We start from the raw sequence: 25,986 nt of genomic DNA, 5'->3' as shown, positions 1-25,986 counted from the left end.
TGCTTAAGAAGCTGTGTGCTGGGCTGGAGAGATGGCTTAGCGGTTAAGTGCTTGCCTGTGAAGCCTAAGGACCCCAGTTCGAGGCTTAGTTCCCCAGGTCCCACGCTAGCCAGATGCACAGGGGGCGCACACGTCTGGAGTTCGTTTGCAGTAGCTGGAGGCCTGGCACGCCCATTCTCTCTCTCTCCCTCTATCTGTCTTTCTCCCTGTGTCTGTCACTCTCAAATAAATAAATAAAAAATGAACAAAAAATTTTTTTTAAAAAAAGAAGCTGTGTGCTGTTAGGTGCTCATTAATACTCCATTTAACCTGGCCCAAGACTGGAACTTTTAGAAAGCTAGTAAGCACACCCAGGTGTGGTCTAGATCATACAGTCAGTGGTTAGCAAAGCCAAATGATTTAGTTGTTGAAGAAGCATTCACTAAGCACCTGCCAGGGGCCATGCGCAGCGCTGTCTTGTGGATGTGAAGGGAAGCACCTCAGAATCCTGGTCTGAAGAAGCTTAGACTCTTGTGAACAGCAAGAGCAAGTAAGCCAGTGCTGAGAAAGCAGGACGGTAAGGACTGACACAGGAGCCTGCATCCAACTCAGCTGCAGAATTCTGGCTCAGAGCACACTTGCCTAAGGAGAAGTCAACTAGCTGAAGAGGAAGTAGAGGGTATCCCTGGCAGAAAGAACACCTAAAAAAGCACCACCACCTTGGGCTACTCTGGCCTAATTATGGGGTAGGCATTGCACTAAACTCTTTGAGAAGTCAGTGAGACCCTCAGGTAGAAGTTTCCTAGAGACATAGAATAAATAGGGAAGGACTCATGAGATGAGATGCCTTGGCAGGGTACAGTTTTGGAGCTATAAGCACAAAAGTGATGGCAGATGTCAAGAGTTCTGTGGTAGAGGGAACGACAGCACAGGCAAGGGCTGAAGTCACACACTGAGAGATGCCACGGATACAGGCTGAAAAACAGAAGGATCCGTAAGTGGGTGTGGGAGTCATCCAAAGGATAAGAATGCCACAGGAACACTCTGAAGGACCAACTACAAGAGAGCAACAGGGCCAGGTGCCAGGCATCAGGGAAAGGGGTATGTGTGAGCAGGGGTATGTGTGAACAGGAAGGAGGGATGGAATTCAGTTCAGGTGAAGGTATGTGTCAGATGGTAACAGAAGAGGCCAAAAGATGGAGGGCAAAGAGGTTTAAACAAGGGGAGTCTAAAGTCTTACCAGTGAAGTAGAAGAGAGGAAAAATGAAGGGCCTTGAAATGGGCCCCCTACTGACTGACTACACAGTACCAGGTTGAGGGAGGAGCTATACTTTGGTAAAAAGGAGGAATCTGAGAGTCCACGAACACTTTTGGCCAAGTCACAGGTGAAGGGAAGGCTGGGAAAGTGGGGAAACATGAGGTTAACATGTTAAGGTTCAACAACTTCCAGTCTACTGTACAGCATGACTCTGCCCTGATTGCAGAACAATTTCTCAAACTCAAGTTCCATATGTGAAGGCTAAACTGTTTCTAAATATTGAAGCATTCTGTGTGCAGCTCCGGAAGTGAGTGCTTCAGACACCCTGATGCCTCGCATCATCACCATAAACCTCAGAGGACGGCAGAGCAAACTGGCTATATGGGAAAAGTCCTCACACTCCCAGGAAATTCTAACATGAGACCAAGGATTTGGCAGGAAGTGTGAAGTACAGGGGGATTTCAAGTTACCTGAGTCTACCCTTAACTTGAGTCTGAGCATTCTCCTCCCACCTGGAAAGGCCTTTACCAAATGAGATCCAAAGTAGTAGGGGAGGGCTGGAGAGATGGCTTTGCAGTTACAGTGCTTGCCTGCAAAGCCAAAGAGCCCAAGTTCGGTTCCCCAGTCCCCACCTAAAGCCAGATGCACAAGGTGGTACATGCATTTGCAATGGCTAGAGGCCCTGGTGTGCCCATTCTCTCCTTCCCCCATCTTTTTTTCTCTCTCACTACTGCTCTCTCAAATAAATAAAAGATCAAGGGAGCAAGGGAGCTGATCTCAAGCTCTGCCTCACCTTGTGTGTGAATGCTATGAGATGATGCTCAGAACATCATCTATGCTAGGCTCAAGGTTTCTAGACCCACAGACAATTCTTTAAAAAAAATTCTTAGGGCAAGTAGTCCAACAATAATCACTTAACTGAAATACTCAGCTAGCAATCCATGGATTTTCCAGAGTCCCTTTATCTATAAAGCTTAGCCCTTATTTTACTTTACAAACTGTGAATATATGGCACCTGACTAAAAGGATCTTGATATATGGAGGGTTGACATGTAGCCCCTGAGGAAAAGTGTTATTTGGTAGAGTAAAAGCCTAAAGTGACACCTAACAGTCTCGCACAAGTGACAGGGCCCCCTTTGCATTTATTCTACAATGAGAGGTTCTGTCACTTCTCACTACACAGACACTGATCCTCTATGATATTCCGGGACATTTACTTCTAGTTTACACTGCACTTTACAAAGGTCTCTAAACAAATGATGATGCTGACAACTTCAGACGGGGTGTCTTTCTCTCTCTCTCAGGGTGTATGTTGGGGGGAGGTATAAAGTTTTCTTCTACCCAAAGCTCTGTGACTGAAGATAAATACAATGTTTACACTTCCCTGGGGGAAGGAGAGTGGACTTTCTACACCTTGTGTCAGACCTGTGATCCTGTCCCTAATCTCAAGGGAACCAGAATTTACAAAGGGTCAAACACCATCTCCAGATAAATCTACAAGGCTTAATTTTGAGTGTCAACTTGACTGGATGGAGGAACACCAAATTAGTAAAGCACACCTTGTCTGGGTTTTTAAAGGCATTTTTTTCAGAGATGAGGAAGTTACAAGGGCTCTGACCCAGTCAGTGATTGAATCCACTGATAGATTCAGTATGTGAATAGAGTACTTGGAGGTGGCAAAAACTGTATCAGTGGCCTGGTGGAGGGAAGTATGTCACTGAAGGCAGTATGTTGTCCTGCCCCTTTCTGTGACTGCTTCTCTCTGCTTCCTGTCCAGCATCATGCGAGCTGCTCCACCCTGCCCTCCCTGACATGATAGACTGAAACTTCTGAAACTATGAGTAAGGTCTTTCCTCCCTAACATTGCTTCTGTTAGATATTTATATGGTTACAGCAATGAAAAGTCTGCCTAATGCACTCTGTGTCCAGCCTCATAGGAGTTCAGCATGATTTTGCTAAAGGGAAGAAAGCTGGTGGTCCTTGGGTCCCATACTCACAGGTGAGGGACAGAGAATTACTAGCTTTAAAGCACACAGACTAGGTAGTGTCACCCAGGCAACATTCTCTGTTTTGGGAGCTCCTCAGTAAGACTTGTTTTGTTTTGTTTTTGTGAACCAAAACTACCATTTACCACACACTTTCAGCCCCACACTATCTAACATCATAATTGGATATACCCCAGAACTCTTGAGAGTAATAGCATCAGATTTATTTTATCCTGGAGAATTGAACACAGTGGAGAAGTCCTCACACAAACATGACCCTTTCCAGCATGCACATCCTCCTCCCCATTCCTGTCCCACACAAGAGCTCCTGCAGGTAGGGCCAAGGGTTATCACCCCTACTTCTCACGTGAGGGGATAAGGAAATTGTGGCTCAGAGAGGTGAAGTCACTATGACTGAGAGCATAAACCAAATTTTGGGTCTCCTAATAGGTGGGTAGGTGCCTTTTTAATCTATTTCACTTATGTTTTCAAACTTCCATAGGCAGGACGGGGGAAGACACAGAGAGAGAGAATATGAATATGTATGCGCATATTTCCCAACAGCCACCTGCCCTAGCCTAAGGAATAAAGTTGGCTGGAGTGTGATGGTTCAAAGAGGGGCTGTAAAGGGCACCTTGAACTTAACCACAGCCTGTTCTGATCCTGTAGCCAAGTTCTGATAAGGTTGAGAGTGTGAGAACCCCATGTCCTCAGGCTCTGCCCAAATCACAAGGGCAACAGTGGGATAAAGTCATTCAAAAGCCATGTCACAGCTGCTCAGAGAGTGGTGGCTTCAGTTATCCACCAGATCAGGGGTTCTTAACCCCAGGGCTCAGGAGCCTGTGCTCCACATGCTCAATTGTAGCTTTTTCTGGAGAGTGAATCAATTGCTTGCATTAGATCCTCCCAAGTAGCCATGAACAAAGAGTGACACACCATCACACCGCTCCACTAGCTGCTCATGGGCAGCACAGTTCCTTTCTGCAGCCCACAGCCTGGATCTGGCTCTGTGCCCTACATAAGGATGGAACTTACAAGAAGACTAGTGAGAGGATGGAGGCAACCGCATGGAACAGTACCCCACACCTCACAAAGCTCAGCACACACACAGCTGCTTGCTAGTGTCATCTCCTGTGAGCTTCACAGTAACCTGGGAGGCACCATTCACTTTTTCCCTCACAGAAAAAAAAATTAAAGTCTACAGACATCAGGTAACTTATCTGAGGTTGCACCTGGAAAGCCCCACATCCCCCCACTCCTGGGTTTCCTCAAATTGGTCTACATGGTTGTTCCCTCTGACTGTAATGCTGTCCCATTCTGCACACCTTCTCAGGGGAGCCCCTGACAACTGACTACATTTGTGGTCACTACACAATCATGGGTCTCGGTGATCAACAAGGTGGGAGGCACCAGCGCTCACAGGAGCTGGGTGGAAATGCAAATTCTCTCCCCTACCCACCAAATCCATTTCTCTGGAGGTGAGGCACAGGAGCCTGAGCCTCAATAAACCTTCCAGGAGATACTGATGACAGTTTAAGTTCAAGAGGCAGTTCTGAATAGGTATGGAGGCTCTCACCTGGATCCTTACCCAGGGTTGTCTACTGGCATTTGGGTTTTTCACCCAAAAAGAAAAGAATTTGCTCATATTTCCCAACTCCTGACTCATTCTACCTATGAGAAAGACAAAACAACAAACAGTGGTCTCTTCAGAGCCCCTTGCTCTGTGCCAGAACAACCCAGTCTTACCATCTGGGCATGTAGTACAGCTCCAAGAGACAAGTTATTAGCTGTTTCATGAGTCTGTCCCAATATACAAACTCTAGGGTACAGGAATGTTCTAGCAATAAACATAGTCACCAACACAGACGGAAGCTCAGAAGACAGTGCTGACTGAACACTCAGTACACTAGCTTGAATGGGAAAAGATGTTAATAGAAAAATATAATTATCACCTACCTGAAAGACTACTGAGTCGTTTTTGCTGTTCTGTGATAAAAGAAAAGAACACACAGTGTAAGTGAGATTTATACCGCATATAATCAAGAAATGCCAGTATAGCTAGTTAGAACCACAAACTCGGGTCCTCTTTGTCCTCTGGACTTTGTCACTAAAATACACAGCCCAGCTGAGATGGTGGCAATGTGGCTCCCATTATCCAGACAAGAGGGCTTTCAACTTCCTGATCTCCAGGTCTGCATCAAGGCTTGGGACAGCCAAAGTTATCTAGCAGTTTACATCTTATGTCAAGAAGATCTCATTATTCGTGACTCTCTCAATAACTCTGGGCTCATGTGAACAGGACCTTGTACCATCCCAGACTTTGTTCCTTTTGAGGAAAATGTGATTAGAATCATGAATGTGGAATCTACTCATCTCCTGAGAGTTTGCCAAATGCCAGTAATGCTTTAAGAGCTTTTATACACAACACTTGAAATCTTGGCATTTAGGTACAGCTGTTTACCTCACTGAATAGTCACAGCCAACAAAACAACGTGGCTGCTCCAGGGTAATGGAGAAACCCCACAAGAAATAAGCATTTGCTAAGAAACCTCAGATAAGGAGCCCAGGTTACCCAAGATAACACTCAAAACCATCTGGATCAAGAATTGAAATCCCCAACTCTTGGTCGTGGACTCTTTCCCATTCTAGCCCCATCCACTGTCTTTCATGCTGATGGGCTATCACTTGTTTGCTCCCCTGGGCAATCACGTGTGGGGACGGGAGGGGGGGGGCAACATCTCCTTTGCTGAGCCATGTGTGCACTGGCTATGTGATAAGCACAAAAATGACCTTTACCTTCCACAGCTGCTAAATATAAGGCGGTCACACGGATAAAAATAGAACATTTACCAGCTCATGCATGCTGTCATCATCCCCATGGCCACATTCCCATCCTGCCACAAGAATCGGGGTGGGGAAGAGGTAAACAGAGCAGCATAGGACCTCACAGTCTGCGGAAGAACTGTCCACCTCTGGTGTGCAGATGGGGTCCACACCAGCTGGACAAGAAGCCCAGCTGAGCTACAGGTTCAGCTCTGCCAGTAGCTTGCCAGGTGACAAGGGCCAGTCAAGTAAGCTAGTGGCCTCAGTCTACTCATCTGTGAAATCAGGGCATTCTGTGGTATTGGGAGGCATCTAAGGTCACTGAGCTCTGGTGTTCAGGCAGCTGGCAGGTCCTGCACTGTAGCAGAAGGAAGTGTATACAGCTGAGAGGGCCATGCTGTTTGCACTGCTGACGTGTAAAATGGCCTTTCTTTCATAGGGTGTCACACAAACAGTAGTAGCTTTTGTTCAGCAGTGATACTAAGCAAAGTTAGACGTGAGCAGCACTGCAGTGATCCTCAGATGGTTTATGTCCACAGAAATGTCCAGGTGCTCCTGAAGTCCTGCTCTCCAGTGTGGACCATAGCCAAGAGCACCAACCTGCCTGACAAGCTGTCCAAAACCATGGAACTTCACTCTCCCATCCTCTCCTAGGAGCACCCGAATCTGAATGGTGAGATAGTAAGACTCCCAGGACCCAACAAACAGTGGGCACTGAGGAGCCCTGAGCATGAGAGCATGTGCTTCTGTCAATCCTAAGACTATCCCCATGTTCAAATCCCTCCCCTGACTAACAGTAAGTCACTTGCCCTAAACACCCTAGAATGAGTCCTCAGGAAAGGAGCAAGGGGCTGTTCTACCCCAAACCTTCAATGTCAAGCCAGAGGCTTGGGCTCCCGTTTTTCCTGAGTAGTGAGAGACTGGCTTGGGGAAAACGGATTACTGTCATGCTATGCCCTTGGACAGTCTAGACAGAAAAAAGTGGAACTTTTTTAGGATGACTAAATCAAGATTTCAGATGTAGAATAAAGTTATCATTCCCTCTGGGAACTTTGCAATAGTTAAGAAATTGTTCTTTTGGGTACTATGAGGTCAAGCACAGCTGGCAACCTGGGTAAATTTCAAAGCAGTGCCAAAAATGCTTGACCCAAACCCCATTTATAGCTAGCCTTTTCCCATTCTTCTCTCTCTTCCTGCCCTACCTGCTATGAACACATGACATTGCTTTTAATGGGAAGCTACCATTGAATTCAGAAAGAAAAAAAAAAACCTGATAGTCATTACTTGCAACATTTTCTGAAGATGTGTGTGTGTGTCTCAGGCTGTACAGTTCTAGTTTTTTAAAAGTTTTTATTTATCTTTATTTGCAAGCAGAGAGGGTGGGGGAGAGAAAAGAGAGGAGACAGAGAAAGAGTGAGAAAGGACCCGCTAGGGCCTCCAGCCACTGCAAATGAACTCCAGATGCATGTACCACTGTACATCTGTGTCTGGCTTTACATGGGTACTAGGGTATCGAACCTGGGTCATCAGGCTTTGCAGGCATGCGCCCTAACTACTGAGAAATCTCTCTAGCCCCATAGTTCTAATATTTAAAAACCAAAGGCAGGACTTGGCCAAAAGAGAAACATAAGAACCTAAAGTTCCTCGTGATAAATAAAAGGAATTCCTTTATTCAAGGAGGAAACAAAGAACTACAGGCATTTTAGTGTCTGGAAATGTCTCTCTAGGTGTCATCAAAGGGACTTGGCAGATGCAGCTGGCACTGTACTTGGCATTTCCCAAAAACAAATTGCCTTGGGAATAAATCTCATTTTTAAGAAGCTGCCTTTTTTTCTTGGAAACTTGCTTCTGCTAGACTAGGTTTTTGTTAGTGAGTCATAAAGAAGTCCATAGAGAACCAAAATTTCACTTTGTACTGCACAAACACTATCTGGGCAGAGAGCTGCTGCCAGTAAGGGGATGGTGCCACTGGAAGGAGAATGGGCTCCTTCAAGCTTGGTGGGTGTGGGACCCTTTTGTTCTTCTGTAAAACACAGACTCATGGGTGATGAAGACCATGGGAGTCACACATAGTGCAACATCATGAAACCACTAACGCAGCTACTGGAGATGGGAGTGGAGATATCTGAAACAAGAGAGAATGTCTTCTGCAACTACTTTTCCAGTTAGAAGCAGGAAACACAAAACTTGATTTAGTATGGAAAACAATTAAAAATAGATCCTAGCCCCATTCTCCTCCAAGTTAATACCAAGGGGGAAGGGCAAGGAGGGGAGGAAACTATGAAATAGGCGGAGGGAGTCAAGAAAAGGAATGGAGCTTTGAGCTCCAAACAGAATGTGTAAGCCTCCTCTGTTCTTTGAGTTTACATTGAAAAACCCTCTTCACTTTAGAAGACAGACAGAAAACTTCCCATTTTATGCTGCAATGGATTTCTTAAATTTTTTCACATTTTTATTGACAAGTTTTATACACGCATATAAATGTATTTTGAACAGAATCTCCTCCCATTACTGCTTCTTGTCCCCCACCCCCTTCCACTGAACCCCTTCTTCTTCCCAACTAGACTCTCTTTGACTTCAATGTCTTTTATTTTCTTGTGTACTTGTGTGAGCCACTGAGTTTAATAGGGGATACCTACATGAGCACTGTTGGGGGACATTTGCAAAAGGAAAGCTTATTCCTCTAAGCATCCAAAAAGGAAGATGGGGTTTACTGTCACTTCAGGATATTAAAGCAGAAGGGTCAATACATACAATTACTATTTCATAAAACATCTTGGCTTTCACCTTGACCTCTGCAGAGATGCAACAGAACCAATCAGAATAGCTTGAGAAATCATGAAACCCAACACAAAAACCCTAAACAGAGCTGCATAGGCCACATGAAACAGTTACAAATGGCCACATGAACCTCAGTTGTAGAGGATGCCACAGATGACATCTTAGCAGTTTCAGATATAAAAAGAGGACCAGTGAGCCACCAGGTAAAAAAGTATGCTTGCTGTTTTAGAGGCTGTGATGGTTAAGGCTGTCAACTTGAAAGATCAGGATCACCTAGGAGACAAACCTCGGTGCTTGCCTGATGGATTTTCTAAACTGGATCAACTGAGGTGGGAAGACCCACCCTGAATGCGGCTGTACCAGTCCATAGACAGGAGTCTTGGACTGAGTAAAAAGGAGAAAGCAAGCTGAGCAGCAGCATTCATCTCTCTCTAACTGCTTACGTCAGGTGCAATATGACCACTGTCTCAAGCCCCACGAACATGACCCCCTGCTGTGATGGACTATAACCTTAATCCGGGAGCCCAAAACAACCCTACCTCCCTAAGTTGCTTTTGTCTGGTATTTTTTGAAGCAATGAATAAAGAAGTTAATAGAATAATTTCCTGGTTAATATTTAAATTAGGTACTTAAAAATCATTTATGACACTACTTCAAAGAAGCATTATACTTAGATATTTGAAGGAAAGTCTCATAAGTAATTAGTTATATAATGACTTAAGAAACAAATTCTTCACCCTCTCTTTTACTTAATGTCTGCATATAAATATAAATACCCAAGGTGTGACACATGCATTTGAACTGGCCCAGCTTATTGATGCAGACACCTCATTAAAATCAGGGGCTTTTGCCCATTTGCTAGGATTGATCTTGTGGGTCCTAGAAAGGGGGAACTTGGGGCAAAGGGCTTAGAGCAGGATTTATGAAATTTTCCATGGTGCAACATTTTTGCCCCAGATAGGACAGAATGGTCACACCAACTCCAGTGAGCTGGAGGAGGACACTGTGAAGTTCCCTTACCTCGATTGTGCTGCAAGAGTACAATGGTGGGGTTGACAATTGTAGTGGAAGGGTAGGCAGACGATGGTTTGCTGGTTGGTGGAAAGGCTTGGGAATCAGTTTCAGTATGGGTAGAGGAAACTTCATTTAGTAAGGGACTACCCTGAAAAGAGAACAAGCATTGTAAATAAGCACAAGAAAGCTAGAGTTGATACTTTTTAAGAAGAAGCAATATAAATCTCTATAAAAACAATATTATAAAAGGCAATGTAACCAATAAGTCATATCATCACTAGTTTCAGTGAAGCTTAATCTGGAATGTTTTGTTGGTATTAGTAAGGATGGAGGGGTGAATGCTGCTGAGAGTCTCAGCACCACCCCCTGTGACCTGGAATAGCTGTGGGTCAATCTGGTTACTGCAAGAGCAAATTCAAATCCAAGTATAAAACCATGCAAAACTCATGCAATTCCAAACGCGATCCGAGAACAAGAGCTAGCTTAAGGGGGAAAAGATAAGGGAAAGTTAGTCACTGCATAGAGAAATAGGAAACAAGTCATTATGTAGAACAAAGAAGAGTTAAGTAACAGTTACTCTCTGGAAGTTATTCTTAGCATCACATCACTGGGCAGTTTTGCTAACACTTGCTTCTGAGATCTGAATATTATCTTTGCTAACACTTGCTTCTGAGATCTGAATATTATCCTATTCTCCTGTGACTTTTTTCACTCTAATATTTGCAAAGACTTATGAAAATCCTGACTTTAAAAACCTGAGCTCATCACAAGAAATACCAATAAAATTACTATTGTAATCTGCATGATGGGCAAATGCCAGTCTTTTAAAACAAATAAGAAACTGGACCCCAAACCCTGCAATGTATCAAGAAGACCTAGTCATTTTCCTCCATCATATTTCCATGTTTTGTAAAGTTTTTATTTAAAAAATTATAAACCTTAATGCCAACATAGCAATCCCCTCCCACCCCATATCACCACATCTCTCAGGATTCACCCATGCTAGGCAGACACTCTACCGCTGATGTTCCCAGCCCCAAGATGGCATTTTTTAAGAGCCTTATGCTCTACTGTCTGAGCTACATGTGTGAGTGGCATGCATGCACGATTGTATGGGCATAGTTTCACAAGTATGTGGGGTCCAATGGTCAACACTGGTATCTTCCTCTCTTGACTTCCACCTTATTCTTTGAGACAGGGTCTCTTGTTGAACACAGAGCTCATGAATTTGGCTGCATTAGCTAGCCACTGAGCCCACAAATTCCTTGCCTCCACTCACCAGCCAGGGTTACAAGTGTGCACCACCACATCCAGCATTTAAGTGGGTTCTGGGGATCAGAATTCAGGTCCTCATGCCTGGCAAGCACTTTGCCCACTGAGCCAGCTCCCCAGGCTCTAGGATGACATTCTCAAAAGGTGCTAAGAACAAGATTTTGATAGCTGTTCTTGAAGCATTTATGCTCAGAGATCTGCTATTGTGTGTGCCCCCACAGGGCAAGGGTGGTGCTTTGTGGCAAGAAAATGCATGCTCAGCAGAAGGAAGGATGTAGGTATCAACACCCAGGACAGCTCCTGACACCTAGTAGGGACTTTGCCAACAATGCCTCAGTCTCTCCCTTCCAGAAGTTCCCTATACAGCCACTGCTGTTAATTATGAGCTCAATTTCATGAGTAAAAAAAGAACTTTCTAAGACTCAAGGGGCAGAACATGAGCTTAAACATGTGTCTCATGTCATCTCAATTTTTAAAGTAGAACATAGCTACACTTTTCCCAACATATCTCTAGTGTGATTGAATAAAACAGAAATGACATTTAAAAATACCTAACATCAAGTGCATGGCTCTTTAAAGCACACGTGCCTAATGTGAGATCTGGGTGGATCCTGTGAGCACTAAGCATTTGAAAGTTTTTATTCTGTGTCTTATTTCTGAAACAAAACAAAAGCAGCAACTCCCTAAAAGGAACTGGTAGAATGAATGTGACTTATCCCTTCTTGTTCTCAAGTAGCTGCAGCAGGAGCTGGTGTTAAGTTCATAGCCTGACACCACCCTCAGGGGTGTCCAGAGAGAGAGAAAGAAGTTTCCTTGTCATCTCACTATTCACTGAAGCTGAACCAGAAGTTATTGGGACAACTTCTGGGAAAACTATACCAGGGTAATCAAGCCAGCTGGAAAAAGTATTCCAATCCATCTGTCCTGGCACAAAAGAAAACAACCAGGTATGCAAACCCAGAGCTATACAAACTCTCAGTTACAGGGTCCACAACAACTACCAACAGTGGGAGAGGAGAGCCCTGTAGACAAGATTCATACCACATGCTACTCAGATAAACACATTCCATGCCCAAGGCAACATGTCTGCACACTCCAACCAGAGTGGCTTATAAATGGCCTAGAAGTTCAGCTAGAGGTGGGCACAGTGTATCAGCCTCCAGCAAGACAAACTGCAAAGCTCGAGGTAGAAGGAATCCAAACTGTGATCATATCCAACCTGGTTCTGGCCAACCTACACTGGGCTCCATCTGGAGATTTGAGAAGAAGCCCTGCCGAGGTCATGAGTTCTCAGCTTAGGTGTGCTTGAGGCCTCTTACAGTCTTACAGAAGTAAGCAAGGAGTCTCCTCCTGTTCTCTGCATGACTGGCTTCAGTCTAATAAACCTTTGGGGCCAGCTTTGTAGGCAACTCTCTTTGTATAAGGAGATTCCGGTGAACGTTTAGTTCTGTTTGCCAAATACATGGCTCGACAACTCATTCTACCTCAAAATTGGTGTTTTGAGCCTCTAGAATCAAAACCCTTTGGGTACTTGAGACTAAATAAGAGTGCCAGGAATGTCCCAGACCCATTAAATCAAATTCTAAATGTATAGAGGTCCCTGACTTTCAGTGCATCTCACAGGCAGTAACCTTGAGAAATGATACATTACCACTCCCCAGAATCATTTGATAGCCTGTGCCTTAGCTTGTTCCTAAGTTACCTGAGAAACCAAGGAGAACCCCTAGAACATAGCAGGAACCCAGGGACTGTTAATCAGTCACTTTTGAGGAGTGGCTCTAGTTCCTTACTATTACAGTAAGTACCAGCTAACAGTCAACAGACACTTCCTCTATGCCAACCATCACAATAGGAACTATTTCCACTCAACTCCACTGAATCCCACAGATTTGTGAGTAGGTCCATGTACACCTGTGTACTGCTTATTTTGAGGTTATTTCAGATTCTCTCAATGTGGGCTTCTAGGAAAGGAGAGCCACATATTGTAGTCAAATTTCTCCCTACAACAGTTGGCTTTACCACCTATGAAGAAAACAATCCTTCCTCACCAATTCAGGACATGAAGTTTTAGGATCCTTCAACTTCCCACAATCATCAGTATATATTAGGCCACAAAGACCACTGTGGTCTTTTCCTCAGGGGCACTGGCAGCTATCTACCTGGTGAGAAAGTCCTAATACTTGTACAGGGCTTGCAGCTCTATTCACTCAAATTGAATCTTTTTTTTAAAAACTCTAGTCTCTGTCACTTCTGTTACAAAGGAGTTTAATTACTTATAAAGTCAACCACAGTGTGAATCTTTTCCTCCCCCACAAGTCCCCTGCTGTCCTGTTATATGGGCCCACACTTGCCGTTGACTTTCTACAGAATTCTGCAGCTCTCCTTGGCTTTCAACATTTTATCTGCCTGGTCTATACAATCAGGACTAGGCAAAGGAAAGGTCACAGATGTTCTCTCAGAGGGAAGACAAAGTTCTTTCAGGAAACCGTGCACTTCCCACAGGACAGAGACGAGAAGGCACTTGAGAGTCATGAGCAGCTGCAGGCAGCCACAAGACACACATGGGAGCCATGCATTCTAGGGACAGCAAACACGGGTCCAGTCATAACACAAGTGCAGCCAACGTCTCCTCAGAATTTAGTACTCAGTGAGAAAGGGGGTTTACTGCCACGAGCAGGCATTCAGGAAAACTGGGGAGGGGAGTCCAGCGAGCTTACGGTACTTGAGACAGCTCCCAGGAATTCAGGCTCCGAGACTCTGTGGAGGTCCTCCGGTATGGGAGGGACCAGCGGAGGTGGTGGTGAGAAGGATGGTGGTGTCTGGCTAGTGGGGGCAAGGGGGCCACAAGCATTGGCTGGCTGGCTGTGGTGGGGCCGCCTCTGCAGATGAGGGGGAATGAAATCGTCTAGAGTTGGGAAGGTCAGAGGTGAGGCAGCAGGGGTGGTCGCCGGGGAAGTGTGGATGCAGCCAAGTGGCCCCAGAGATGCTGGAGGTCTGGCAGTGCCTTCTTGCCCTCTGTCAGTATTAACCAGGTAGAGAGGGACAACTATTACCTCAGGCGGGGCTGGGCTGGAGGAAGTGGCATCCTGTGGGAAATAAGTGGGTCATTACATAACGGGGTACAGCATAGAGGCAGAATTCCAAATTTAAGCAGTGGAACATGGACATGCAGTGATGCACTCTGAGAAATATTTAATCGGTGCCCTTTCCTCGGAGTACACGAGACAGTTGGTGCTAGCCAGCTGGCCTTCTGATACTCCATGACACAGAGGGAGCCCCATCCAAGTTCACTTTCCATCCATCTATTTTTGAATCTTTTTAACACTTTATGAGAGAGAAAAAGAGAGAACAAAACAGGCAGGCAGGCAGGCTGTTTAACACCACAAAACTGCTATAGCACCTGTAAGCTTGGGAATAAATAACAGTTTTTTTTGCATCTTGTCATCAAATATAAACAGTTATCTCACCACATTAGTCCATGAATTCCTCACTCTGGCATACTTGCATGTTTACAGTTCTTTACTCTCTTGAAAGGGAGACAGAGAGAGGTCTGTGCTGAGAGGGTTGGAGAGCAGAATTTGGGATTCAAGCGCAGCAGCAGTGAAGAAGACAGGGAGGGAGAGCAGCCCAGAGGACAAATGAGCTGCTCACATTGGTTTCGAAAGACACAGCACAGAAGACACACAAACATTCCTAGGTTCTTGCCTTGGCTGGATAACACGGCTGCAAAAAGTAAGGTTCTTTGCTCTTCTGGTTTTCGGGCTCAGAGGTAACCTGGGGGCCTAGCACAGGTCTCACTGCATCTGGGAACGAAGCCCAGGTCCCCGGGGTGGGACTCTCTCCACAGTTACCGGCATGTTTCCGGTGGCCACGGAATAGCTTGGGAGGATCAGGAGGAGGAGCAGGGGGTGGTTCTCCTGTGCTGGCTGTGGCTGTGCAGGGGACAAGGCTGGGAGCTGGTGCCTGGGTGCCTGCAGCTTCCAAGGGAGTGTCTTTGGCTGAGTCACGTGCAATACAAGAGGAGTTTTCTGATGCCACCCAGCAAATGTTATTGGAGAAACAAGGTACATATAAGCTGCTGATCTTTTTATTCCCAACAGCCTCATGTGGTGGGTTAGAGCTCACATTCTGACTATACACTAACCTGTTGGCTACATAGTGCCGCTGGGGTTGGGATGAAGCACCAAGGACCATGGACCCCAGAAGCAAGGGAACAGGACATGTGGCATCTTTGGGAGCCAGTTTAGCTGCCAGCACAGAGATAGGCTGAGGTTGTGAAGGGTTCTGCTGGCTGGGGGTGCTGAACGGGATGTAAGGCTTTGGTGAGCTCATGTAGAGAGAGTCCCTGCAGTTCCTGTGCATGGTGAGAGGCTGCCATGCAAAGCGGTCCTCTTGAGGGAAGGGAGGGTGTGGGGAAGACAGAACCTTTAGCAGTATTTTCAAGACATGATATCAAAACAGGGGGAAAGAAAAAGAAAGGGAGATGGAAAGAAGGAGGACCATTAGAAACAATAGTACAATGTGATCAAAAGACAAAACAACTCTTGACACATTTTAAAGCAAATGCTCACAGTACCTACAGCTCTCCTGTGGGCACAAGGAAGGACTGACTCACACTCACCTGCACAGGCTGATCTGAGTCACATCCCGGGGGGGCTGAGCCCGACTGGACCTGGCCAAGTCAACTTGACTCCAGGCCTTGGCCGGCTGCTTCTCTATTGACCTCCTGACTCAAGGAATGTATCAAGCAGGGTGCCCAAGGAACCAGATGTCAGCGGAAGAAGACCAGAGCTCCCTTCCCATCCCAGCCTCCTTTCCTTCCATGGGACTTGTACTGATGGCTTTAACTTTAGGAGTTTAAGTTCACTGGGCTTTTTTGAGTGCCTTCCTTTTTTTCCCCTGACTAGAGAAACCACCCATATTTGTATTCACAAGAGACAGATGCTTTCATTGAGCCAGTGGTGAGACAATCATGACATTAAAAGCTTGTAGCTCCCGTGTTTGATGCACACAGAAAAAGGGACCAAGGCATGTAGCACATAAAGGGCCGATGGAATCGGACTGTCCTGGTTCATTCAATTCTAGTCCCAGCCGGCCCACCACCAAACACTGAGAATCATTTCTATAATTGGGGGATCAACTTCAGCCACAGCTTAAATCTAAGGTTCTAGTTACAGGTTCAGAGCCACAGGAGCTGTAGATCAAATTTCCTCCCCTTTCCCTCAACAACACTCCTCATGGGTCTCAGTGGGGCAGAGGCCAGGAGCCTGACTTACTCTCAGGCCTGATCTGCCTCAGTCAATCTGTGGCTCTCCTGGGAACTAGACTTTAAGATGAGGAGAGCTCATGTTCCTAGACTTTCCTCACTATCCCCAATCCTCATGGATTTCAGCACTACAAGAAAACCAGAACCATCCTCCAAACAACACAGGAGAGGGACATTAGAGCTTGGTCAGTATCTGACCATTGCATTGTGACCAAAAACTAGAAGGGTGCATGCACAGGTAAAGACCTTCAGCTTTCAAGTTCCAAATCATTTGGGTAAAGAAACATCTAGTTAAGTATTCTCCTGTTCACAGTACATCCATAATGCCACCTGTGGAATATGACCATATATACCAGCCCCAAATCTAAAATGACCACTCCTCTCTGGTATACAGTACACGGAGACCGTCAGATGGGTTCACTTGGTTTAATGAACCAAGTTGGGGTGTGTTCGCAGTATAAATGATGCTCTCCAGAAACCAACCAACTGGACTAGCAAGCACACTGCGAGAGTCTGCCACGTGACTTGATAAGGGCTGTCAAGAGGAAGCAAAAGACCATTTGATTTGAGCTTAGATTAACTTTGAGCATCTGTTGCTTCTTGTCCAAAATTAGAAATCAGTTTCAAAGAGTTTCTTTCTTTTCTTTCTTTTTCTAATGAGTGAGAGAGAGAATGAACTGGCACATCAGGGCCTCCAGCCACTGCAACTGAACTCCAGATGTGTGTGTGACCTTGTGTGCACGTGCAACCTTGCACACTCGGTGTCTCATTGAGTCTGGCTTATGTGGGAGCTGAAAGAGTTGAACATGGATCTTTAGGCTTCACAGGCAAGCACTTTAACTACTAAGCCATCTCTCCAGCCCTCAATGAGTTGTTAACCTACTTCAGTTGTGGCCTTATATGGTACCAGAACTGCAAGACATTATGTTTGTGACCCTGAAAAAAGGACACTTCCCCAGAGTGTCCACAATGCACTCAGAGCCAAAGGACTTCCTGTCCTGAGGCTTCTTTTAACTCTAAAGGAGGGGACAGGGCTAGTGACTTTACATGAAGGAACTACTTACTGATTTATCATAAATGTGTAGCCACCACACAGTTCCTAATCCTGTCCAAGTAGCCACTAATGAAATTCCACTTATCTTTTTAAAAGGTAAGTCAGTGGAAAAAGAGGGAGACAGAGAGTTACTTCTTTAAAAAATTGGCATGCTTAATTATATTTATGATTTACACTTATTTATACTGTTCAGAACCTACAAGCCCCATCTTCACAGGGAACCACCATGCTACTGCTGATGTCACAGAGAGGAAAGGCTCAGTTCCTTGGATCTGGGGAGAGGGCAACAGGTCCAGCTTGGCAGGATGCAGAAGAATTCCCACGTGGCCCACTGGTCTCCTGGACTCCAACTCAGACCATTGAAGGGAATTCTATGTCCACAGACCTGTGAGACTCTGCTGCCAAAAGTAAGTCAGGGAAGCACCAGCCCAGCTGACCTCGTCTTTGTCTAAGCCAGTGTGTACTTACAGGGTCACACAGCTAAGAAATCATAGTACCATCCAGAAAACAAATCTGAAAGTCAATACAGGACATAAGTATTCTTGACATTTAGATGGCCAGTTTTATATGGAATGTGAAGAACAAACAGTCTGCATCAGCCATTTGCCATTGTCCCTTTCAGAAATAGAAAAATGAGAGCCGGGCATGGTGGCACATGCCTTTAATCCCAGCACTTGGGAGGCAGAGGTAGGTGGATCATGGATCATTGTGAATTTGAGGCCACCCTGAGACTACATAGTAAATTCTATCTCAGTCTGGAATTTAACTTGAAAATGAAAAAAGAAAGAAAAAGAAAAGAAAAAGAAAACTGAGTACCAGATAAGGAAACATGCTGCTGGTGGAGATACCTCAGGGTGCTCAACCTTACTTACAGAGCCCATCCTAACAGACTCCACAGTAACCTGAACACAATACAGCTTTATTAAATCAATGAATTTTTAAAATTTCTTTACTTTTATGCCTTTAAAAATAGTTTTAATTTTGTAGAGGTGTTAGAGGAGTGAGCTCTGGGTCTTGCACATCCTAAGCAAATACTTCACCCTGAAAATCATGTCCCTAACTCTTTCATGAGCTTTTAAAATCTCTCAAGAAGAGGTAGTTACAAAACCAAAAGGAATTACTGAGCTGGGCTTGAGGCTAAAGGCCTGGCGGTAGAGGATGGTGAGCTTGCGCTCACTCTGAATTGATCAGCACTGCTTTCTAAGCTGGGCAGAGCTGACTGTTTCTATTCTTGAGATGGCTTAGGGGAAGTGCGTCTGTCACAGGCAGAACATTTAAAAACTCAGAAAGGTTTCAGAATGGGCAAGCCATTAACTAGGCAAGTCACTCCAAAGTCCCTATGTCTAGGAAAGACTCAGGAGGCCAGGCCCATTCACAGATCCTGGCTCTAACCACAGTGCCTATCTATGGCTGCGCTAGGGGAAGCACATGTGGCAGGAGGCAGAAAAGCTACAAGGCACCAGTGAGCAACAAGGTAGACCAACTCCAGGCCTGGGAGACCAAGCCTGCATAGAGGGAGGAATGTACCTCTGCTGACTTCCTTCTGTGCTCTAGGGGCACCCTTGAGGGAGACATGGGAAAAGGACCACACTGGGCACCTTTTGGGCAACACTGTCTTTAAAAAGAAAGATAAAAAAAAATCCTCCCATGGAGCGGTTCCTTTTAGGTAAAAACACCTGAATTGTCAGAGGAGCTACTCCTTTCATCAAAATGTCGAAGTATGAATAGGAAAGAAAGAGAAAAACTCTGGGAAAATCAGCTCAGGGGAGTGATCTAAGCAAAATTATCCCTATACCAAGTTGTACAGCTTTGGGCTTTGGATTTTCTGTTGTACATCAGAGCTGGGCTGTGAAAACCAGGCTGTACTGCCATGGTGACTTCTGTCTTCAAGTTCCCTGGGCTGCTGGATTCCTAGTGTGGCCACAACTACCTGATCCTAACCTGTGAGAATACAGTTGCTCAAACTCTCACAGCCCCCAACTCCACAAAGTTACCTGAATAAACACTAGAGGTACTCTTCCAAACACTGTATTCTAAAGACTTGAAAATAAGTTTAGACTGTTCTCTGTTTATTCAAGGCTAAGTGAATCTCCTCTCTTAGAACATGTCTGTCTATCTATCTCAACCATTGAAAACTTCAAGTCTATTTCCAATACCCGTGTAGACTAATGTCATTCCATGCCTCAGTTTCCCTTACTTAATCCCAGCTCTCCTAATACAGCTGTATATCAAAGCTAACCAAAGGCTGGAATCCTATTCCAGGATCCTGCTGAGTAAGCAGCAAGTCACAAGTCTGGGCCACCAAGCCAGAGAACAGGCCTCACTGAAGCTCCCACCCAACCTGTGGGCACACACCTACCTGGGGCTTGTCAGCAGCAAGGCTTGGTTGCACACTTCTGTAGCCCTTGGCGGCGAGTGGGGAGGGCTGGGCATTCCCATTGGCATCAGCACTGGAAGAAAGCTTCCACTCATCTGAGAAATGAAAAAAATAAAATAAAACCAAGTCATTCACAGGGAACACCCCGTGACTTCCCTCTAGTTCAGGGGTCCCTGCTGCAAGGCAAGAATAAGGGTAGCAATGCAAGAGAAACCACACCTGCTAAAAATTTTTCTGGTTCTAGACCTATGAGGGGAGCAGAAAAGATGAAAACAAAAATGAAAAAACCAGAAATGGTTACATTTGCAGGAAGCAGATTGTTGAAAACCCAGCACTCAATGTCTGACACAAAATGCCCTCAGTCACGATGGCCCAATCACCATAGGAACCCACTTGAAACCATGATGTGCTCACAGGCACTGACCTTTGAAAACACAAGGCTCACATTGACAGGAATGAAGAAACAATTGTTCCTTGACATTCTTATTTTACAGACAGAAAGGCAACAGAATTCTCTACTGTCAAATCCCTACTCACTCTCATTCTCCACCCCAAGCCTGCTGTGGGCTCAGAATGACCGCTCCTCATTAGCAGGCTGGGCTAATTAACCGGCTCTGGCAAGGAAGTAGCCAGGACCCTTTTCCCAAAGCTTCTGTGGCCTCATTAGCATAGAGCAGGATTTAAGCCCTGAGGTATCTGCCTCGATAGGACTTTGTCTTTTCTCAGCAAAGTTCCCTGTCTTCTCATTCAATGAGGCATATATATATATAAACATTCATAACCTAACCACTCTTCCTAAATGTGCACCACTCTACAAGGCTTCCTTATTTCCCTTCAGCCTTCCCGGCCATTGCCAGATACATTTCAGTGTCTTCATGCTTGTCCTAGAACCATGTGACAGTAGCCTACCATGGTCATATGTTCAGCTGGGAAGGCATCAGGATCTCAGTTCAAACCTTGGCTCTACCACCTATGGGTTCTGTGGTTCTAAGCAAATTTTAAACTTCAATTTGCCCATGTGAATAATAAGGATAATATGCTATACCTCCTTTACTAGTGTTCCTTTAAGCATTAAGCATATGACATGCTTAGTATACCACTTAGCAAAGTTCAATAAATACTTGCTATTTATCACCATCTTCAACATATGTTTTTTTCTAACCCATGAGTCTACAAATCTTTTCTGGAAAGGAACAGATAATAGGTATTTCAGGTTTGGAGGGTCATAGTCTCAGGAAATTTGTATGGTCCAAAATCTGAAACTTTTTGAGCATCAACATATCGCCACAAGTAGAAAATTCCACACCTGTCTTCATGTGACAGGCCACAGTCAAAATCTGGGACATAAAAATACTGTAAAAATTACTTTCAGGCTATATGGGGAAAGCAGATGTGAAGCATATGAATTTTATATTTAGATTTGGGTCCTTTCCCTAAGATACCTTATCATTTATATGAAAATACTACAAAATCTGAAAAAAACAATCTGAAATCTGAACTACTTCTGGTCCCAAACCTTTCAAATAAGGCACAGTGAACTGAAGTTGTGCCCGATTGCCAAAGAACACAACAGCAGCCACAGATAATACATAAATGAGCTCTGTTCAAACACTCCCATATGTATGACCACCAAAAAATTTAAACTCATGGCTGGAGACAGCTCAGGAAAAAGCACAAAGCCTCACCCAGGAAGGGATGTAACAGTCAGCCTAGGTTTCCAGAATTCATATACAGCACTCTGAAACACCACCCACAGCCACCACCCACAATAGCCACAAAATAGAAACTACATGTCAAGGAGGTGTGTGTGGGGGGGTGTACAGTTAGGGTGACTGGACCCCTGAAGGTAAAAAGGGCAGGAAAGTTTGCATTTGCTAGAAATCAAAGTTGGCCTGACTTATCATCTCTTGTCTAGTTCCCTAGACCTGTTTTTCCACAAACAACCTGGACCCCTTCCTGGGAGGGAGGTCTTTCATAGGATTTAATTATTACGATTGGTTAAGTTTAGGCCCCAGAACATGGTGCCAGGGCTAGCTTCTTCCTGAGATAGCCGCCAGCCCTAACCAACCAGCTGTCTCTCTGGTTTACCTGAGTTGGAAGTCAGCCCACCTCCACTCCAAGGCTACAAATATCTTTGCAGGGAGAGGGCAGGCTCTCTGACCACTTGGGAACTTCCAGTTGTGGGTGAGGTTTTTCCTCCATTGGGCCCTGGCTGGCTTGGCCCAGGCCCAGCCAGGACAGGACCCTAACCCTTATTTTCTACACTAGTTCTTTATTGTCTCCAGCTTCCCACATGACAAGAGCTCCTTGGACTTTATTTTCTCTTTTCTTTCTGTGTTTTTTTTTTTTTTCCTCCAGGCCCTCCAATTGGGAGCTTTAGCCATGTGGGTACCTTTTCTTGACTCTGTACTTTCCTAAATAAATATAATAATAATCATCTTTCTCAGTCTTCTTTTTTATTTAATTATTTGATTAAAATTAGAAACGAACCTAGGGCTTGGGGTTCAAGGACCTTCCTGGACCCCCAGCACCCCATTACAGAGGTGCTGGGAAGAAAGGGGTATCAGATTAAAAGGCAAGGCAGGCAGCCTTCATCCTATGAAGAGCATGTCTGGTAGCATTAATGACAGGGAAGCCTTAGTAAACTCAGGTCCTTGGGAACACTCTAGTGCTTCTGAGTCAGTAAGGGAGAGGCAAAACCCAAGAACCAATACTGCTAACAAATGCTTAGGCTGGTAGTCTATATACTTTGAGAACCAATGATATAATAAAAAATATCTTTATTTTGGAAAACCAACTATGTTCATGTTTTAATGGCTGTCACAATTTTTACTAAGGTGATCCAGTCATATGCTCTTTGAACAGGTTGCTTGTTACATTTCTGCACTGCTGTATGGACAATGCACAGTATGCCTTCTCCCCCACAACCACAACGTTTGGAAATTTACAGGGCATGAGTTTTACTCACGATACTGCACAGCCCTTACTTGTGTGGTGGGGGCAACTGCATAAGCCACACCACATTTCACATTGCTCATCTGTGCACTTTGGTCCCCATCCCATGTCCTCCTTACAGGGCTGTCAAGGAATTAGAGATCAGGCATGTGGCAGTGATCGCATTTAATACTGACACTGCTATCCAAAGAACTCCAGGCACCTGGCAGGCCCTCAAACACAGGTGACACATGTGACAATGGTCCATCATCCACCTTCACTCTATCATTTTCAATGGTCCATTCTCTGTTCCAAGTTGCTATTTATGGATGCTCTCTAACAGGTCATTCTTCAAATGTAGTGGGGTTTTGCATCCATAAGTTCTGAGTGAGGAGCTACTCAATGAAGGAGATAAACGTGGCACATGAATTTGGGGACACATTCTTTTTGGTTCCTAGTTAGGTTGATTCTATTCAAGTGACACAGCAAACAGATGGGTCATGGAAAGTTGGCTGAGGTGTGGCTGTGCTTCCAAAACTGTCCGTGTAATGAGAGCAAAATGTTAGATTTCTCTACATTTCTTTATACCTTTATATATGTTTATATATGTTATGCCTTTATATAGGTTGATGGTAGACACACAGGAGGCTCTGCTAATGGCAGGTAAACAAGAGGCTCTGCTATGATGAATAGCATCTCCTGGGGCCCGCATTGTTGAGCAAACTCCTTAAGATAATCAGACTCCTGCTCATAGGACTACCTCACACCCCCAGGCAGCACTTCCTGTAACTGACCAACAGATCTGTTTACAAGTTCCACTTTTTTGTCTTTTACTTTTATGGCTGTAACTTTCACATGTAAGTTGTGATTTAGGGTTTAACTCCCATCCTTTTTTTTTCCCTAACATCATATGGTTATTTCCAATAAAAGCTGACATGCCAAACAGTTCAGGGCTGCTGCCCTCTTAACCTTTGGGGTGCAGACTTGGTATAACAGACTCTCTTCTTCTTCTTTTTTTACCCAATAAAAACTTTGCCTCACATTCCACGAGTTGATGGTCTTCCTTGTGCAACACTAGACCTCGTAACATAGGTACTATAAGCGGCTGTCATCTTGCTGTCAGATCACTTCCTGTGAGCCCTCATTGTTAACTGCACATCCTGCAACAGGTGGCCTAGCCTCAATGCAAAATAGACATGGATTCTTATGAGTCGCAGGACTAAATGAATATACATGGCATGATGTATGGGATTTATAAAGCAGGAATTCAAAACATACAGGGAAAACTCCTCTTAAATTTAAATTACAGTACATGCTCTCACCATTTGGCAAATTCCTCAATGATATGATGACCTTAAGGTTAAACTCCTTTTCTCTTCCCATTCCAAATCTTTAAAATTGTTCCCCTACCCCTTCCCTCAAAGGACAGTTTCCAGAACCTCTCCAGGTAGCTCCCTGTTCCTCACTGGAGAGCCACACCTCTGGCATGTCATCAACCCTCATCTGTTACCTTTTCTTCTGAACTTGAAATGTTGGTAGCAGCCCAGGGCGAATTATACCTGAGTTCATGGGATAAAGTTTTCCATAATAACCATCAGTTTGTTGAATCCTGATGGGCAGACTGTCAAAAATTATTTCTTCAGTAAAATGGTAACTTATAGTACCCAGGAATGGGGAGTCTTTTAAAAGTTGGCTTTTAGATAGATTTGTAGCTCTGAAGAAATTCAGCTGTTCTATAAGAAATTAATCTATTTTTGCTTATATTTTCTTTCATCTGTTCATACATGTTTCTGGCCTGTGGTTACATTCCCCCTCATATTTTCTTTTATCAATTCTGTGCTAATTTCTTTTTGGTTTCTTTCTTTCTTTCTTTTTAACAATTGATTCTTGGGATTTTAGGATAGTTTTCAGAATCAGTTTCAGTGTGTTCTGTTACTCAAGAGGTAGATGATTGGTGTTAAGAGCATGTCTGTGTTTTCCCAATCTTATCTGTGTTTGCCTTTGTTCATGCTCTGTGGAAGAGAATGTAATGATGCTCCAAAAGAGGTCTGGCCTTTGCCGTAGTCTCCTGGGAAGTAACTGCCAAGTCCTTGGACTGTCACATGTTAATATCTTTGTTTACCTGGGCACTTGAGTCATATAATAATAATGTGATTTGGGGCCAGAGCTTTGAGCCATTAGGAGCTCCACTGTCTGCTAGAGAGGAGATGGGGCCACCAGGAAGGCAGTGGAGCACTGATATAAGGAATCCTAAATAGCTCAGGACACAAAGGCTCAGGTAAACTTCCTGCACAAACAAACGGATGCTGGGAAATAATGTGTCCAGACTCCATGGTGGAACCAGTAATGAGCATGGGTAACTCTGGTATTTCCTGATTCTATATTATGTACTTTTTTGAACTAATTTTTGACTTCTATATTTTCCTGTACTAAGCAAAAACTATGACTCCTTCTAACATGATATCAAATCTGAAGGAGCTTGAGGAAATCACCTGAAGTTGGAGTTGCATGTCAGAAGTGAGGGTACTCTCTCTTGTGAAAACTATTCCCTCCAACATCTCAGTTGACCTCTCAAGTAGTCATAAAAAAGACTGATTTAATGCGGACAAGGGATCAATTTTTTTTATTTATTTTATTTTATTTTTTTATTTTAAATTTTCTTCTTTTTAAATTTTTTTTGTTCATTTTTTATTTATTTATTTGAGAGCAACAGACATAGAGAGAAAGACAGATAGAGGGAGAGAGAGAGAATGGGCGCACCAGGGCTTCCAGCCTCTGCAAACGAACTCCAGACGCGTGCGCCCCCTTGTGCATCTGGCTAACGTGGGACCTGGGGAATTGAGCCTCGAACCGGGGTCCTTAGGCTTCACAGGCAAGCGCTTAACCACTAAGCCATCTCTCCAGCCCAAGGATCAATTTTTTAATGATACCTGTTTGCTACTGCCACTCAGGAGAACAAATGTGGGTGTCAAACTAGAAGACATGAGTTGACGGTGGCTGCAAGAAGCTTTCCGTCCAAAGCTAACTCTCTGCCACAGAGAATCAGGCAGTAAAGACTGAGGCCAACTGGCACAGAGTTAACAGACCATAAGGGACAAAGTGGAGCCTGGCATCTGAGTCAGAGCACAGGGCATGATATATCAAGCCACAAAGTCTTCAGGGCTATGCCAGACAGGAGCTGAGAATCATACCCACCACCACTGCAGGCTTCTGGATGCCCTTCAGAAAGACACACAGTGACCT

At 44.6% G+C, this 25,986-nt stretch overlaps 1 protein-coding gene across 31 annotated transcripts in view; it reads right to left on the bottom strand.

Moving 5' to 3' along the window:
• Sorbs1 (sorbin and SH3 domain containing 1) overlaps positions 1-25,986 on the bottom strand; it is a 259,137-nt gene that overhangs the window by 85,806 nt on the left and 147,345 nt on the right. For 23 of the 31 annotated variants that reach the window (XM_045134864.1, XM_045134873.1, XM_045134902.1 and 20 more), the window contains 4 exons: positions 19,792-19,904; positions 14,166-14,198; positions 9,847-9,988; positions 5,179-5,208 (listed from right to left, as the gene is read on the bottom strand). In XM_045134864.1, the coding sequence (XP_044990799.1) occupies positions 5,179-5,208; positions 9,847-9,988; positions 14,166-14,198; positions 19,792-19,904 (318 nt within the window). Of the gene's footprint in view, positions 1-5,178; positions 5,209-9,846; positions 9,989-13,829; positions 14,199-19,791; positions 19,905-25,986 lie in introns of all 31 variants that reach the window. The other 8 variants (XM_045134824.1, XM_045134976.1, XM_045134844.1 and 5 more) reach the window with 2 other exon arrangements.

Source organism: Jaculus jaculus, chromosome 1 (genome assembly GCF_020740685.1).
Source record: "Jaculus jaculus isolate mJacJac1 chromosome 1, mJacJac1.mat.Y.cur, whole genome shotgun sequence".
Taxonomy (NCBI): domain Eukaryota; kingdom Metazoa; phylum Chordata; class Mammalia; order Rodentia; family Dipodidae; genus Jaculus; species Jaculus jaculus.
Note: the sequence above shows the minus strand (reverse complement) of the source record. Positions and strands in the feature narration are given on the sequence as shown.